Raw genomic sequence first — 16,654 nt, forward strand, 5'->3', positions numbered from 1 at the left:
CCTCAACATCATTTTATATGCCTCTTCCAGCTTGCTTTTAACAGTCCATCTAATTAGCTACTTAATCCCATTGAGTCAGCTGTAAAAGTCTATCTCAAAAATGGTCAGATTTCACATTACTAGCATGCTGTACTGACATATTTCAACAGCTTACTCACCAGTTTCCTGTCGCTAGTCTTAGCAGCCTTTTCAGGATTCTGACCCCCTTCCTCCTATTCTCCTGCCAATTCCTTCCTAACAGGACTTTTCTAAAACATCACTGACCAAACTTCAATCTGATACCTCTAAATGGATTAAATTTTTCCCCTTATTACCAGGAACTGGCACAGTTCTCTTGATTTTTTTCTAGCTATTTTCCTGTAGAACACATCAAAAATTGCTTTGTATCATGAGTTCCCAGCATCATCAGGGCTATTTTTAACTTGCTCTGAGTTTGAATCAAGAAAATGTTGCACCCTACTTCAAAGCTTTGCATAGAACTTATTTGAAAAAGTCCTCTGAAATATATCAGATACTCTTAGACATCACCTCTGCTCCTACAGAGGATTAAACACCCCTTTCCAACTTTGCTATGATTTTCTCCATTTCGTTTCTATATTTCCTGATTGAAACTATGAGCAGAGAAATATTCTCAAGTCAAGATTTTTAGTTCCTAACATAGTACCTGATACAATAAGTACTTAATAAATGTTTTTGAGTGGATGAGAACCAGTAAAAGATAAAGGAAAACAGAGGGTATTTTAATAATTGTCACTTAAGGAATCACTCTACCAGTGCAAATGATTCATGGTGTGAGAGTCTAGCGAAAAGCTTGAAATGTGTCACTATGCTTTATGTTTGTTCTGGGGCAAATTTTCCATATATTATTTAAAATGCTATTTTATTATACACATATCCAAGATATATTGTGGACTCATACTAAAGTCTCTATTTTGTCTCCATTTTATCTATCAACTTTGATTGAGAAGAGCACTTAGATTCTTCTATCTCACCAAGAATCTGAAGGCTACATTTATTCCAATAAGTAAGCATAGCTACACAAAGCCCATCTGGATGCTTCAATATTTAGCAGAACATTCTGGTCAGCTCCTTGGGCAGGTTACCATGGAAATAATCTTGGGACTTATCAGAAAAAAAAACTCCTAGTAAGCTTATATGAAGTCCTGGATAAACACAAGAAATCCTGACACACAGAAAGATCAAAGACCAGTTGTATTTTCAAGCCAGTGGCATCTTTTTACCCAGCTCCAGAAATCGTTATCCATGTGGTATCCCTGAAATTATACAATATGGAAGACAATACTAACATTTTCAATAAAGTCATAACACTTTAGAAATTCCAATATGGTCCCAATTTGAAATATAAGAAGCTGGATCTTTATGAAGTCTGTTTCAGGTGGATGAGATAGAATTTTTTCCATCAACACATGCATTACTCAAAGCCTTAGCTCAACTTCCCTTCATCCTTAAAGACTTATCCAAGGAGATCTTTTTTTCCTACTACTTTTTCATTCTATACCACCTAAGATCCTAGGCATTCTTTTTTTTCAGGGTATCACTTTTATTTTATTTTTTTAATTTGTAGTTTATTTTTTTACTTTTACATATACATTTATATTATTACACATATATACAATAAACTACATAGAGCCAGAAGGACCACGAAACAAATAGGAATTACATAAATGTTACATTCATACTGTTTTGCCTTTTTTTTTTTTTTTGCAACCTTGGAGAAAACATCTTTCCTATCTTGGTGAGTCTACAACTCTGAATGTAAATCAATATCTATCATATTTCATTTCCATCAACCTTAAAAACTTCTATCTAGACCTAAAAAGATCTTAACCCCTAAACAACTAACCTTAATTGTGAAACTGCACTATATGGTCTTCAAACCCATCAGAAACTTGAGAAGGAATAAAATCAATTATCTGAGTAAACACGAAGTGCAAGTTAGCAGCTTCCCAAATGAGAAGGTGACAGAGATAGCTTGCTGCCTGAACAATCACCCAAAATTCTCTATAATGCAGGAACATTGTATTCAGCCTTCTGGCCCATTAAATCTGACATATTTGTGAGGCAGGAACTATTGAGGACTTGCTTACACTGTCTTGGAAAAGTTTGGCTGTTGACTCTGCTTGTGTCCAAGCTTGCCCACTTTTAGGCAGAATTCTGTCAGTTGCAGAACTGAGGACATAAATAAAATATACATTTAAAAGAAAAGGTCAAACTGAAACAGACCTAGATGAAAGAGAGACTCCTAACTCAAGTCAGTCTATACTCACATGAATTCAAACTACAGAATAAGCAGGTAACTTATATTGCTAATTCCACTACATGGGAACAGTTCTGAGACTGGCTGAGACATGAATGTCTATGCATAGACAATGTTGGCTACAGAATCCCTGAGATATTTTTAGATGCCATTCTTTGCATGCATGAATGAAGATTTACAGATGTCTTTCTTCTGCTCATACAAAGACCAGAGACCCAGCCTTAATTGTTCTGTGCATCCTGCACACCTTATACACTTATGATTTTAGGACTGTGTAATGATTGTGAGAAATTATATGCTTCCTGAACAAAAGAATCAGACACTGAAGCTGAATAAAGCATGACAGGATTCATTCCTCTCAGCATGCTGATCACTGACATCCTGCATCCTTCATGTTCCAGCCCCAAGTGCTTCAGTTGCTGTTCCTTATCACAACAAGACAGCTTTGAAGAAAGCTTCTGATTCCAACTGGCCCAGCATTTCAGACTACCCCACAGAAGACTTCTATTAAGCCTGGAATTTCTCAACATTTAAAAAACAGACCACAAATGTTATTCCTAGCTTGCTTAACCATTTTCCCCAATTGTATTTGGGCCCTGCAAAGGTACCCTTCATCCCAAATCAGCCAGAAGAAACCTAAAGAGAATGACAACCCATTTCCCTTATGGGGGTTGGGTAGGGTTTTGGTTGCTTTCTTGGGATATGGGTGTTTATTTTCATTGGGAGATCCTAGGTATTCTTATTCACACAGGTACTTTATGAAGTAGAGAGTCCATCACTTTTAAACATTCCTTTGAATAGTGAGCCTCACGTATTTACTAATTATGAAAAAAGTCAGGGACTCTGCCTATTCCTTGCTAAGTGCATTTATCATCTACATATGTTAAAATGTTTGTGATATTAATGTAATTGATGAACTCCAGGATTTGAGAGAAATATTATCACCTCAAATTGTTTGTTGCCATGTCCAAATTTTACTAGTCTTTCATTTGTACCTAAGGTTTATCTTAATAGTGTTTGGATCTATCCACAGAAGTATTGGTTGTTAGCTGTGGTGTTTGGACATACCTCTAAAGTTATCTCATCAAAGTAACAAAAACTCAGAAACCCTATGAACCAAAATGTGTCCTCTAATAAGTTGTGTCATATGTTACTCATTTAAGAATATGGCAAAAGCACAGCTTCTTAACATATTTGTAAATGAAAAACATGTGATTTTAACCTGTAACACCATAAAAAATTTGCTCCTTTGGTATGTCCAACCCCAGACTAGAAACCAAAACCCAGCAAGGGAATTTTTAGCTAATCTGAATTCAGCTCATTTTGTCCATATGTGCTATATGTGCTAACAAAGTTATTTTTAGAAAAGTATGCAATGTGTATACATTATTATACTTTTACTGAATGCCATCAAAGAAATGGCACATTGCACTTAGGTTCCATGTCCAGCATGGTCAAATGTATTGATATGGACAGCTCTGTGATTTTAGTCAAGGCACCCTTAGTACTTTGAGTTTCTTCATATGTAAAAAGTGATTAATGGTAATTTAAGATCCTGTTAGGACTAGGTCAAGATGAGGCATTGTATTTATTACAAGTTATAGGTTTTGTTATTGTCAATCATACTATAAACTCAATTTGGCAATCAAAGCATACTTTTTTTAAACAATGATGAATTAAAGATTATTTGCTTTCACAGTAATTCCAAATAACAAACACACTTATGCAGCCATAAAATTTTATAACTCATCTCTAGAGCTTTCTGTATTTACTATTTGAGTGGAATCAATATGGTTATCTACCTGCTGGCTTTTCTTATTCTTTAACATGTAATGAAGGCCATCCTATTTTATGTCTGTCTCAGAAAGCACTGAAGTAATCAATGTATACAGTGATAACAGGATGATTTGGAACACACATAACAAAGGCTTATCACTTTACTGTAAAATGAACATATCAAAATGTTTTCCTAGATAATAATAAGAAAATAGATGTTCTCTATCTTCCATTATTTTAGTGAGTGGTAACTAAAGGATTAGAAGGCTGATTGATGATTCCAAAGCTTAATGCTTTTGGATTAAATGCACCATATAGCTATTATAAAATTGAAATATAATAATCTTTAGGCTTAATTTTAAATAATAACCAAAATATACTCAGTTTGCTCACATTTGTCTACTATCAGTAAGTCCTAGATTATTGTAAAAGGTGGGAAAGAGGAGTGAGAAGGGCTACATGCTTCCATTCTTTCTTCATGTGGATAATCTCAGAAAATAAGAAGGGACTGGCTAAATTTGCTTTGCAAACAAGATGATGCTAGGCTTAACTGGCAAGGAAAAGTACATCTTCAGTCATCTAGAGATGAGGTAACCTCACCAAGGAACTAGTCTTATCTCATGTGACAACAGGTCCAGAAATGTAAAAAGCACTTTCAACTTCACAAACCAAGACAATCTAGTAGTTCCCACATGCCAGTGTAACTCACTGAAACCATGATTTGCAATTGCACCACGTATTCCCCCATGGAAATATTTGCTTTCAGTTTTCTCCTGAGGAATCACAAAACTGAATAAATTGTGATGTTTCAAGTATTATCGTTAAAAATGGTGATCACTTATATGTGCATACTACACATGAAGTTGTATTACAGAATGAAGATAAAATAATGTTGCATAAGAAATGAGAATAGATTTCAAAACAAAGAACACCAAGAGTGATGTATGGAAAGCAAATGTTCTTTAAACTTTGAGAAATGGAATGCTAATAGGGCTGACAATTTTTCAGGATGCTGGTAGCGACAATTACTCACTTACAGCCTTAGAAAAGAAAATAATGCGTGTGAGAAAAAAGTGAGACTTGAGGAAGCAAGGAAGAGAAAAATCAGGAAACCAAAATTGTGTTGGTGCCAGTGATTCTGTGTCACTGTTTGATTAGTTCTAATGGGCAAAGGAAGGGAGCACTGAAAGGAATGAAGAGCAGGCATACGTGCAGGAATACGTTTTCCAGCCTTATCTTGGCGAGAGCTTTGAGACATCTCACAGAGGGAGAGACGCAGTTTAGAAAAAGAAAAAATGTGATGTTCTTTTTTATGAAGTAGTAGAGAACAACACAGGTGACCCAGAACTTCTTGCTGGAATTGTAGGGGAAATTAGATTTTCATAAAATACATCTTAAATTAGCCTTACATCACTTTCCCATTCCTTTTCTTCCTCCAGCCCCCTTCCATGCCCTTCATTCTCCAATAGATAGCTTCTTTTGCTTTGATTATTATGACCACATATATCTATATGTAGGTATGTGTATGTACACATACGTAAGTACAACCTACTATGGTTATTTTTGTTGGTGGTGTATATATGGTTTCAGGGATGACCACATTATACTAGACAACCAATAAAGGGGTTCATTTTACCCTTTTAGAGTTGTTCAATTATTCACTAAGTCAGAGAAACTGAAGTGTCTAGTGTATAATCATACTCTGACTGACTGCCATACTGTGTATTCATTCAAGATAAATAATAGTATTTGTTGTTGTTGTTGTTGTTCTTGTTCTTGTTCTTGTTGCTGTTGTTGCTTTTAGCCATATCTCACTTTGGTCCTACAAACATTTACTTATAGACAAACAGGTATTTTCTCAGAATATGCTTAGAATTTTTTAATTACCTTCCAGTTTTATAAATGCCATTCTCTCTATATATTAATAGTATGCATATATTACCCACTATCCAGATTAGAGATTTATCATTCAAGACCAAGTTCAAAATCTATCTCAATCATTCTCTGAGAAACTTTGACTAGATATTACTATATATCAGTATCTTATATACCAGTCCAGCTACTTTATGAATGGTGTCAGCCTACTCACCTAGGGAGCACCTTTCTTTTTTCTTCTTTGTATTTTTATTTGTTCACTTTACATCCAGATTGTAACCCCCTCCCTTGTTGCTTCCTCGTCCTACCCTACCTCCCTCATCTCCCTCCCCCATCGCATAGTCTTCAGAAAGGGGGGCTCCTCCTCCCTTACCATCTGACCTCAGCCTATCAAGTCTCATCTGGATTGTCTGCATCCTCTTCCTCTGTGGGACAAAGCTGCCCCAGCAGGGGGTAGTAATCAATGAGTGTGCATCAGAGTCCGTGTCAGAAGTAGTCTCTGCTCCCTATAATATCGGAACCACAAAGAGACTGTACTGCCTATCTGCTACATCTGAGCAGAGGGTCTAGGTCCTCAGCATGCATGGTCCTTTGTTGGTGCATCAGTCTATGCAGCAACACCCCTAGCCTGAATTGTTGGCTCCATTGGTCTCCTTGTGGAGCTCCTGCCCCCTCCAGGTCCTTGAATATCCCAACTCTTCCATAAGACTCCCTGTTCTCCACCCCAAAGTTTGCTTGTCTCAGCATCTGCTTTGATAACCGGCTGGGTGGAGTCTTTCAGAGGACCTCTATGGCAGTCTCCAGTCCTGTTCCTTCTCTTCAAGGGCTTCCTGTGTCTATTCTATTTGCCTTTCTGAATGAGAATTAAGCATCCTCCCAAGGTTCTTCCTTGTTATTTAGCTTCTTTAGGTTCGTGTATTGTAGTGTGGTTATCCTGTATTATGTGGCTGATATCTGCTTATAAGTGAGTATATACCACGTGTGTCTTTCTCGGTCTGGGTTATTTCACTCAGGATGATCTTTTCTAGTTCAATACATTTGCCAGGAAGTTTTAAGATTTCCTTTTTTTTAAATGGCTAAGCAGCATTCCATGTGTAAGTGTAATACAGTTTTAGAACAGCTTTCTTAATTACTGAAATATAGCACTGGTAAACAAGCCCTTCCCTTACATCAGTTTTCTCAAAGGAATACAGGCTATCCTTTACTACCCTTTTCTGGTTCTGCTCAACCTAATTTATTTAGCTTCAGCAAACACTAAAATTGGGTGAAATATAAAAAGATGTGTTTGGGGAAATGACTCTGAATTCCAGTAAGACTAAACTAGTTAGAATAATTAATTCAAAACATGAAAACGTAAACACAAATGCATGCATAAATGTTAATGTTGAAAGTCTTTTTTCACACCTTGAATGAGTAAAATACCATATAAAGTGTCTCTCTTCCTTCCTTGTAAGGCTGATATTAAACCACTTAGAGCTGATGCTGAATCCTTATCTACTTCTGTAAGAATAGACAGCAGTCGTGTGATGAAAACACATGGTGTGTATTGCAGACACATCTAGACCATCATTGGCCAGATCCCAGCATTCTCTATAATACTTGCCAAAGGGATAAGAGGTTACCCCTCACTTCATGGTAACTAAACTTATCATGCTCACTGCAAAGGGTAGTAAAAAAGAGAGGGGGAATCATGAATATGAACAAAGTTTTACAGCTAGGTGACAAAATTAGACAGTCATTAAAATATATCAGTCTTATTAAACTTCTGCACAAAGCTCTTAATTGTGAGACAATTGGAGCCTTAGGTAACCTTAAATCACAGCCAACAGCAGCCTGTGAAGCAAATGCACATTAGAATGATGTCACTCTCTATGCTAGTGCTAGATTTTCAAAGATTATTTAAGACATTTAGTATGAGACAGTGGATCCCCCAGTTGTAAATAACACGAATAAGAAATTTAAATTGCAACAAAATAAAAAGCTATCTACAATAGCATATTTTCTTCATAATGCAAAAAGGAAAACATTAATAACCCTAAACATTTGTAATAAAATCATGTACAAAAATTTATTTATTAACAATTTCATTTATAAGAAACATAATTTGCAAACACATTTCAGTTTCCATTAGGTAGAAATAAATAATTTACTGTTTTCAGATGCAGTTTTTAGAAAATTCTTCTGTACTCAACTACATAGTGCATTACTCTTCTTGAATTGGTAATAAATTTTAACATGATGGTTTTATTATTTGACTACACTATATGCCCCAATTGGACAGCTGACATTTTGCCTTAAAGCTGATTGGCGTTACTGTAATATAGAAATTATAAGAAGTGAGGAAAGATTTCAAGAATGAGAAATGAAAATGTCCACAAATAAGTGTAGGCCTAAATGAACACACAATCTCACACACACACACACACACACACACACACACACACACACATGAATGCATATTATGCTTTCCTAATAATTTCAATTTCTGGATATGTAAGTACTATCATATCTGATTATTTGTATGTGTTTTCATTTGAGTGGTGTGAGTGGTATCTGTGTTCTGGTCATTTAATTTTCCCTGCTCCTTATCCAGAGTAAATAAACTTCACTAGCACATGTCAGGTTTCTGTCATTAGAGCCATGGAAAGAACTGCAAATGTTTAGAGAAATACTGGAATTGCTCTGTACATAAGCCTTTAGGGTAATAATTTAAAGTAATACTGCAACCCATCAAAGATAGCTGTACTGACAAGGGACCCAGAACCCAGTGCCTGAAATTCTTCGCATCATGAACTAGAGTTGAATTGTAATGCTAAGTGCTTTTGAAAAGTCCATCAAGATTTAATAGGGTGAATTTTCAGACTTGGTCAGAGTTTTAGCCACATAAATTCCATTAAGTTCAAAGCTCCATAAGGTTCCACTCTGTCTGAATTTATGCCCACATTCCAGTCTACAGCCTCCTAAGCTCTTTTGGGCTCTCCAATGTCTCAATTTCTTTCCTTGTATTTTTGGTTTTCACACTGCCCCTCAAATCTGTCTCTTCCCTTGGCTTTAGGACCCTATGCTTCACTATCCTCCTGTTTGAAATCCTTTGAGACCTCTATTTTAAAATAAACACTCTCTTTACTGATTCCCTACCATGACTTTATTATACCTGACCCATTTCCTAAACAAAGCTCTATCAGAGTCAATTTGAGCCATCACTAAGGTTGTATGCACATAGACTGTTCCTTGGATAATCATATCCAGAGATGATGTCAGCTCACTCAGAAAATGTACTTCTCATTGGTGTGTTGGAACACTGAGAAAACAGCATGAAGTCACTTCTGAATCCAGGTCAGCCATTTTCTGAATGCATAAGAGTAAAGTTTACAAAAGAATGGATCTCCTTGGATGCATGATATGTCACTCTGTTAATGAGTCATGGAACAACCTAGCAGACTGCTTTATAGAAAAGTGCTACTTGCTTGCTGGTCAGTCCTGAGTGATATCACTGCATGAAAGGAGAGAACAATAGTAGATACTAAGATAATGGAAGGTTCAAAGGATTTTCCAATTTTCCATTACTGTCCTCTTCTCTCAAAGCATATGCCTATTTACTTTTATATTAAAACACAGTATTAAGAGATGCAGTAGAAATTAAGATTAAGATTCCTTGATGGCTACATAAGAATAGAACAGAGAAAAGAAATTTTAAAGAGAACAGAGTAAGAAGCAGGCAAAAGACACACACACACACACACACACACACACACACACACACACACACACACACGAATTTCCTACCAAACACTTCCCTTTGTTCCAGAAAGGAATACTGAATTCAAAGTGTAAAGAGACTTAGACATGGAATTAAGAGCACAGGACTTCTTTCTGAAAGTAATGACAGTGCACTGAAGAATCAAAAGAAGGGATGTTTTCGAAAAGAAGTGGTACAGGAGGGAGGGGTCCAGTTAAGAAGGGTTACACCAGTCCACAAAGGCAGTGCATCTAGAGAAACAGGGACAGGTTAATGAGATACATAGGAGCATACTTGACAAGAATTCATGTGTAATGATACAAACACAAAATCACCTCAAAATGAGACAATATGAAAACATAGGTTGAAAAATACAACCATCTGCCCTAGGCCTGTCTTTCTATGTGTTTGTATCATTCCATCACCATATCTACTGAGAATAAAGAAAAGAAGAAAAGCCAAAAATCTTATTGGATCAAACCTCAGCATTTCAGACAGCACTGACACAAAATGTCTAACACTTCGGTTTGTTGGCCTATACTTCCTATTGATTAAGAATGCTAACGTGTTTTCTTCCTCTGTGCTTTTTTTAAGTTTCTAGTTACCAGTTACAGAAATCTAACCCAAACACGGTGGCTTATTTGCAGCCATGTGCTTGAAAGGGCTACAGGCAGCTGTTGGCATGAGGGTTATCTCAGAAGCAGCCTCACTCATACACACCCTCTATCAGGATCTATAAGGCCTGTCATAATCATTACCTGTTTGTGAGAGGTTCTGGTCCCACCTGAGTTCTCATTTACACATAATTGTTCTCGAGTTAAGCAAGCTATTTAGTCATTTTAAACACAGTGGGACTTTGTTGGACATACCATTTTTCATGTTTACAGAAAGGATAGAGGTAGTTCTAAAAGGGCTATGTAAGCATCTGTGGAAGAAAGTAGCACCAAAAGGAAGACTGAGGGATATGGAAGGTATTATTAATGCCTTGCCAAAGAATACTCCTGTAAACACATTCATGAGTATGGTTATGTGTGCTTATAGTTGGAATACTTGGGAGGTGGAGGTAAAAGGATCAGGAGTTTATGGCCATTCTTTCTTACTTTGTGAATTTGATGCCAGCCTGGGCTATGTGAGGTCTTGTTTCAACGGAAAAATTTTTATTTATTTATTTATTCACTTTACATCCCTATCATAGCCCCTCCCTCGTCTCCCCTTGTCCCATTCATTCTAGAAAATACTTTCATTTTGTACATAATTTCACTACAATATAATTTTCTAAAATTATTTTATAGCTACCATTTTTCATTCTCCCACCCAACCAGTTGTTTCATCATTACAAATTATGGAGACTTAACTGCACTTGCAGTGTGTTACTTATTTGTGTCACAAGTTACTACAGATCAAGAATCAAACTCAATTTGAAGACATCCATGCACACAAGTCAGTAAGATAAATGAGTTGCTTGTAAGTAGTTGATAACAGAGAAAAGAAAGCTAACTATGAAATAAAATAAAACTTTAAAAATTACTTACTTCACTTGTTTGCAGGATTGTGAACTTTGGCAGTTTGGTCTTTGAACTGGCTGTACTGGGTTTCCCATCCAACAGTGATCCAAAGGAGAGGTTTCCAAAGCTGTTCTCAAATTCAATAGAAGGCTTCAGTGCTGGAGAGATGTCAGTTGTTTGGTCCTGCCCATCCATGGGCCTTACATATGCAGTTGGTTTTTGTTGTCCCATGCTCGTTTTGCAGTAAAGCCCTGGTGGGAAGGTTGGGACTGAAAGGCCACTGCTGGGAGCTAATAAAGAAGAGGCAACTAGGGGAGACCCAGGTGCTTGCACTGTAAATTCAGATTCTTCTGGTGAATTAGACTGAAAGATTTCTTTGAACGTATCTTCTCCACTAGACTTAGAGTTATTATCTTCCTTTGCAGATGGGTTAGATTTTTCAACTGTACTAATTTGGGGTTGCTCAGCTGGGTAGACAAAGAAGTCTTCCAGTCGGGTTTGGGGTGGGTCTTGTGTGGATGTCTGCATCTTGTTTGGCTGACTGCTGGCCTGGCTTGCTTGTCCAGGGCTAGTATTGTGACTATCTCGTGGCCACTCAGATTTTGATTTTCTGTTGCTGTGTATTAGAGTGGAATTCAATATCACAACGGAAGGTGGAGGCATTGGTGCTGAGGAGTGGGTATTCTCCTGGTGAGATGGAATCATTCGATTCTTTTGCTCTGGATAAAAGCTTGTCTCACTTTTGCTGATGGGAGTCTGGGGAACAGAATTCTTTGGGATGCCGACCAGATGGTTCTGACTGGAATGGTTAGTTAGCAGATCCTTCATTTCATCATAGCTTCCAAGAGTGTTCTGGACTCGGTTGGCAAGAGCATCCCCTTTGTTTGTCTAAAGTAAAAAAAAAGATGGGGTGGGAGAAAAGAAGATGAATACGTGTCTGTTTCCTAACATTGACACTTCAAATAGATGCCTTATATAGAAAAATAGACAGAGCTGTTTAAAATTGCCACACTGTCAAATAATCTCATACATTAAGTGCTATGTAAGAAAAAAATAAATAAATCTTATATTGACAGGGAATTCAGATTCCAATACAAGTCTTTACAGATCTTCAATGAATAATTTTCAGTTTCATATGGACACACACACACACACACAGATAACTAAAGCCATAGTGAATAATAAAAGAATGTCTACAACTATCACCATCCCTGATTTCACTTTGTATACAGAACTATAATAACAAAAGTAGCATGGTATTGGCACAAAAGTCAAGATATTAAGCAACCAAATTGAATTGAAGACCCAGACACAAATCCCCACACCTATGGACACTTGATTATTTTTTATAAAGAATCCAGAAATATACAGGAAAAAGACACCATCATCAACAAATTGTCATGGTTAAACTGGATGTCTGCATGTAGAAGAGAATCCAAATAGATCCATATTTGTCACCCTGCACAAAACTCAAGCCCAAGTGGATCAAAGATATCAACATAAAACCACATACACTGATCCTGATAGAGGAGAAACTGAGTAATAGCCTTGATCTCACTGAAACAGGAAAAAAACTTTCTAAGCAGAACACCATGATCACAGGCACTAAGATCAACAAATAAATAATAAATGGCACTTCATGAAACTGAAAATCTGCTATAAAGCCAAGACACCATTATTCAAACAAAACTGCAGCCTACAGAATAGGAAAAGATTTTTTTTATCAACTATATATCCTATAGATAGATAGCTATTAATCAAAACATATAAAGAACTTTAAAAAAAACTACAAAGAAAGCAACTCAATTAAAAATGGAGTACAAGCCTCTTCTTGGTAGCCTGCTATCCTTCCTCTCAGTGCCACCAGGCCAGAAGAGACTTGATACCCTATGAGCATATACAGGGGGAGGAGGTTCCCCTCAGTCACCGTCATAGGGGAGGGGAATAAAGGGAAAGTGAGAGAGAGGGAGGAATGGGAGCATACAAGGGATGGGATAACAATTGATACACAGATATAAACAGAATTCTCGAAATAGGGAACTCAAATGGCTGAGAAATACGTAAAGAAATTTCAACATCCTTAGTCATCTGGGAAATGCAAATGCAAAACTTATTTGAGATTTCATCTTAGAAAATTCTGAATGACTAAGATAAATAAAACAAGCAACAGTTAATTCTGGTGAAGATGTGTAGAAAGGGGAACACTCATCCATTGCTGGTAGGAGTGCAAACTTGTACAGCCATTATAGAAATCAGTGTTGTGGTTCTTCACAAAGATGAGAATTGATCTACTTCAAGATCCAGCCAGACTACAGTTGGTCATGTAATCAAAGCAAGCTTTGTCTTACCACAAAGACACTTAATCAAACATGTTCATTGCTGCTCTATTCATAATTGCCATAAATTTGAAAAACCTAATATCATAACAGAAGAATAGATAAAAAATACAAGACATTTACATGATGTGGTATTACTCAACTGGTTAAAAAATGAAACCATTAGATTAACAAGTAAATAGAATGAAATAGAAAAAAAAATCATCTTGTGTGAGGTAGCCCAGACACACATGATATGTATTCAGGTAGCTGTTAAGTCAATAACAACCAAGTTGAAAGTCATACAATCACAGTTGTTAGGTATAGAGTAAGGTTCAAGGAGGGACAGATAGACCTTGCTAGGAAAGGGAAATAGAGGAGAAAGTTATAGATGGATGAAGGGAGGGACTGGAATGAGAGACCCTGGAGTAGTTTATTGACCAACACAAAATGACCTCAATGGTATATTGTGGACTTTTTGTATCATTTTACTTTGTTTTGACATTTTTGTCTAATTGGTCTTTTACTTTGCATACATATTTTGCCTTCTAATTTTAGTGTTTTCATAAAATTCCCGCAAGTATAAATAAAGTGGGTCTCTGTTTCTTGTATCTTCTCTTGGCCTCCTTTTCTTCTTTTTGTTTGTTTTATCCAATTCTGGTGTGTTACCTTTTGTTTTATTATGTTTCATTATTAACACTTAGAAGCCTATTTGTTTTCTAATGAGAAACAGAAAAGAGGTGGATCTGGATGAGACAGTTGGTGGGGAGGAACTGAGAGTAGTAAATGGAGGGGAAATCATGATCAGGATATATTACATGAGGCAAAATGTATTTTCAATAAAAAGGGGGGTTGGAATTAGTGGGATGCTGAATGGTTAGTTGTCTCCATGTCTTGCCCTTAAACACACTTATGAGGAGATAATTTTAAAGTAATAATTTTAAGGTGAGGAATTTTCCAAAACAAAAGCCAAAACACCCACTGATTTTAGGTTAGATGAGATGAACCGTTACACTGTACATCATGATTAAAATGATCTTATTACTAGTGGTTGGATTATAAGAAATGCATGACTTGTATGGATTTTTAACACACCAATCTTTACAATACATCGTGCCAAAAATGCTAAGTCTGTTTAATAGAGAAATCAGTTAAATTATGCTGTCTTCACCACATAAACTTTAAACAAGGCAATGGATTAAACAATATCTAAATGAGCTAACATGACTAACATGAATCTACTTCCTTTTAATCAGAGAACTGTATAAATTATTGGTGCTTGCCTACATATTCTGGGGGTGACTGTGTTTACACATTGATGATTCATACTCATTTACTTTGAAAGGTTGTAATTGTTCATCAAGAGTGACTCAAGCTCTCCTGTGTCTTTGCAGTGAGTTAGAAATTTTTATTCAAGAATTTAAATTGTTGCTTAAGTATCTAAACAAAGTTACCTTTTCAAAACAATGTTAGCTTAATGTGTAAGTGTTAAAGAGGCAACTACATCAATCCTTGGACAATCAAGAGCAGAACTCTATCATCTCTTGTAGAATACGTTAATCACATAAAATACCAGATTGTTTTTATTAATAAAATAATTAGGCTCTTGCAGGTATTTTTGCAATGAGGAAGCAAAGGTTTCATGGCTAAAATATGCTGAGTAGCTGTACACTCGGACATAAATCTGATGGAACTCGCTGATTTTAAAATTTAACTTTTATAATTCTTTTTACATCTAAATAAGTTTTACAAACAATTTGTTAAATTCAGAAAATCAAAAGACTTCATTATGCCTAGGTAGTACTATTCTGGCCCACCATGTTACAAAGATCAAAAGTTACCATTATTCCTGTAGTCATCTGGCAACTGAGTCATTAGTTAGAAAAGGTAACATATTGTGTGGCCTTTATGTCACAGAAGCCATAGTATGCTTTCCATGCACAGAAATGGAAAGCATGCGCCTCCGCCTTGATACATGTTCCACAAAAGATCAATGTTAAATATTCAACGTACCTCACATGCCCTCAGCACTTCCTGGTCTCCTAGGCTGCATAGGCAGTACACTTACTCAAGCCTCAGGTTTTAATCTATATTGAGGTTAAAGGACTCTGTAGCCTTTGTATGTGAAGAAGAGAGGATATGATGAAGGATAAAGAGGGAAGTATTAGACATTGATGAAATCACCAAGGGAAATAAAAAGTAGAATGAAAACACTGGGCTCAAGAAAAACACTTCAAGTATATACACCTTTAATAGACTGGGGAAAGAAGAGGAGCCAGGAAATTATATCAAAAAGGAGTAGTCAGAGAAAGAGAGTAAAACTAGAAACCTTGGACCCATTATTAGAATGATCTGCACATATTTAATTCATACCATGTGTTCATTCTTAGACACTTGTAAAAAATTAGGGCATTTAGAGAAATGTGAATGTCAAAGATTACACCACAATATGCTAAATAAATGCTGGGGGATTTCTGTGGGGCTAGAGATCTTTAGAAATTGAATAAATACAAGTCAGTTTTAGCTTGCTTATCTTCAAGAACATCCAATATTGCATCATATGCAACCTCGGTGCTGAAGTAGTGATTAAACAACTAACATTCTATATATTCTCAGTAGAATAATTGCCCTGTTTTCAGAATCACACTTGAAAGGCATATTTAAAGGATATAGATGGGGAGAAATCATTTTTATTCCCTAAAATTCCCTAGGTTTACCATTTTAATGGCAGAAATTACTTTTTAGCAAAGGCAAGAATAAACTCTTTGCATATAGCAATTTCCTTCAACTGACTTACACAATGAACCATTTGGACAGCAGCCAAAGTCAGTATGACTATTCACTCCCTAAATATAAAACAAAGACATTCCTTTGACTTAAAAATCCCACAAAGAATTTGATGTAAGACTGAAACATTTTCAGGGTTTCTCTGCAACCTGAAAAACACTTTTCTCTCAAGTCATATTATTGTATGCTTCAAAAACAGATACCTGTCTATGGTCAAGGATCTGATTCTTCTAACAGAAACAAAGGAAGTAAATTCCCACTTGAAATATCCTCTTTGTGCTTAATGGGCTTTGTGGAAGTACATTTTTATAAAATCATAACCTTATCCTTTTCCACTATAAGCATAAGCACAATAATAGCTCTTGCTGTGAGAAGACAC

At 36.2% G+C, this 16,654-nt stretch overlaps 1 protein-coding gene across 5 annotated transcripts in view; it reads right to left on the reverse strand.

The window, feature by feature from the left end:
- The window catches only part of AFF2 (ALF transcription elongation factor 2), a 483,479-nt gene that overhangs the window by 303,283 nt on the left and 163,542 nt on the right, over positions 1 to 16,654 (reverse strand). For all 5 annotated transcript variants that reach the window (XM_084788922.1, XM_084788918.1, XM_084788921.1 and 2 more), the window contains exon 3: positions 11,201 to 12,061. In XM_084788922.1, the coding sequence (XP_084645048.1) occupies positions 11,201 to 12,001 (801 nt within the window). In that variant the 5' untranslated portion in view covers positions 12,002 to 12,061. The remainder of the gene's footprint in view (positions 1 to 11,200; positions 12,062 to 16,654) is intronic.

This window comes from Acomys minous, assembly GCF_964271855.1.
Source record: "Acomys minous genome assembly, chromosome: 7".
Classification (NCBI taxonomy): domain Eukaryota; kingdom Metazoa; phylum Chordata; class Mammalia; order Rodentia; family Muridae; genus Acomys; species Acomys minous.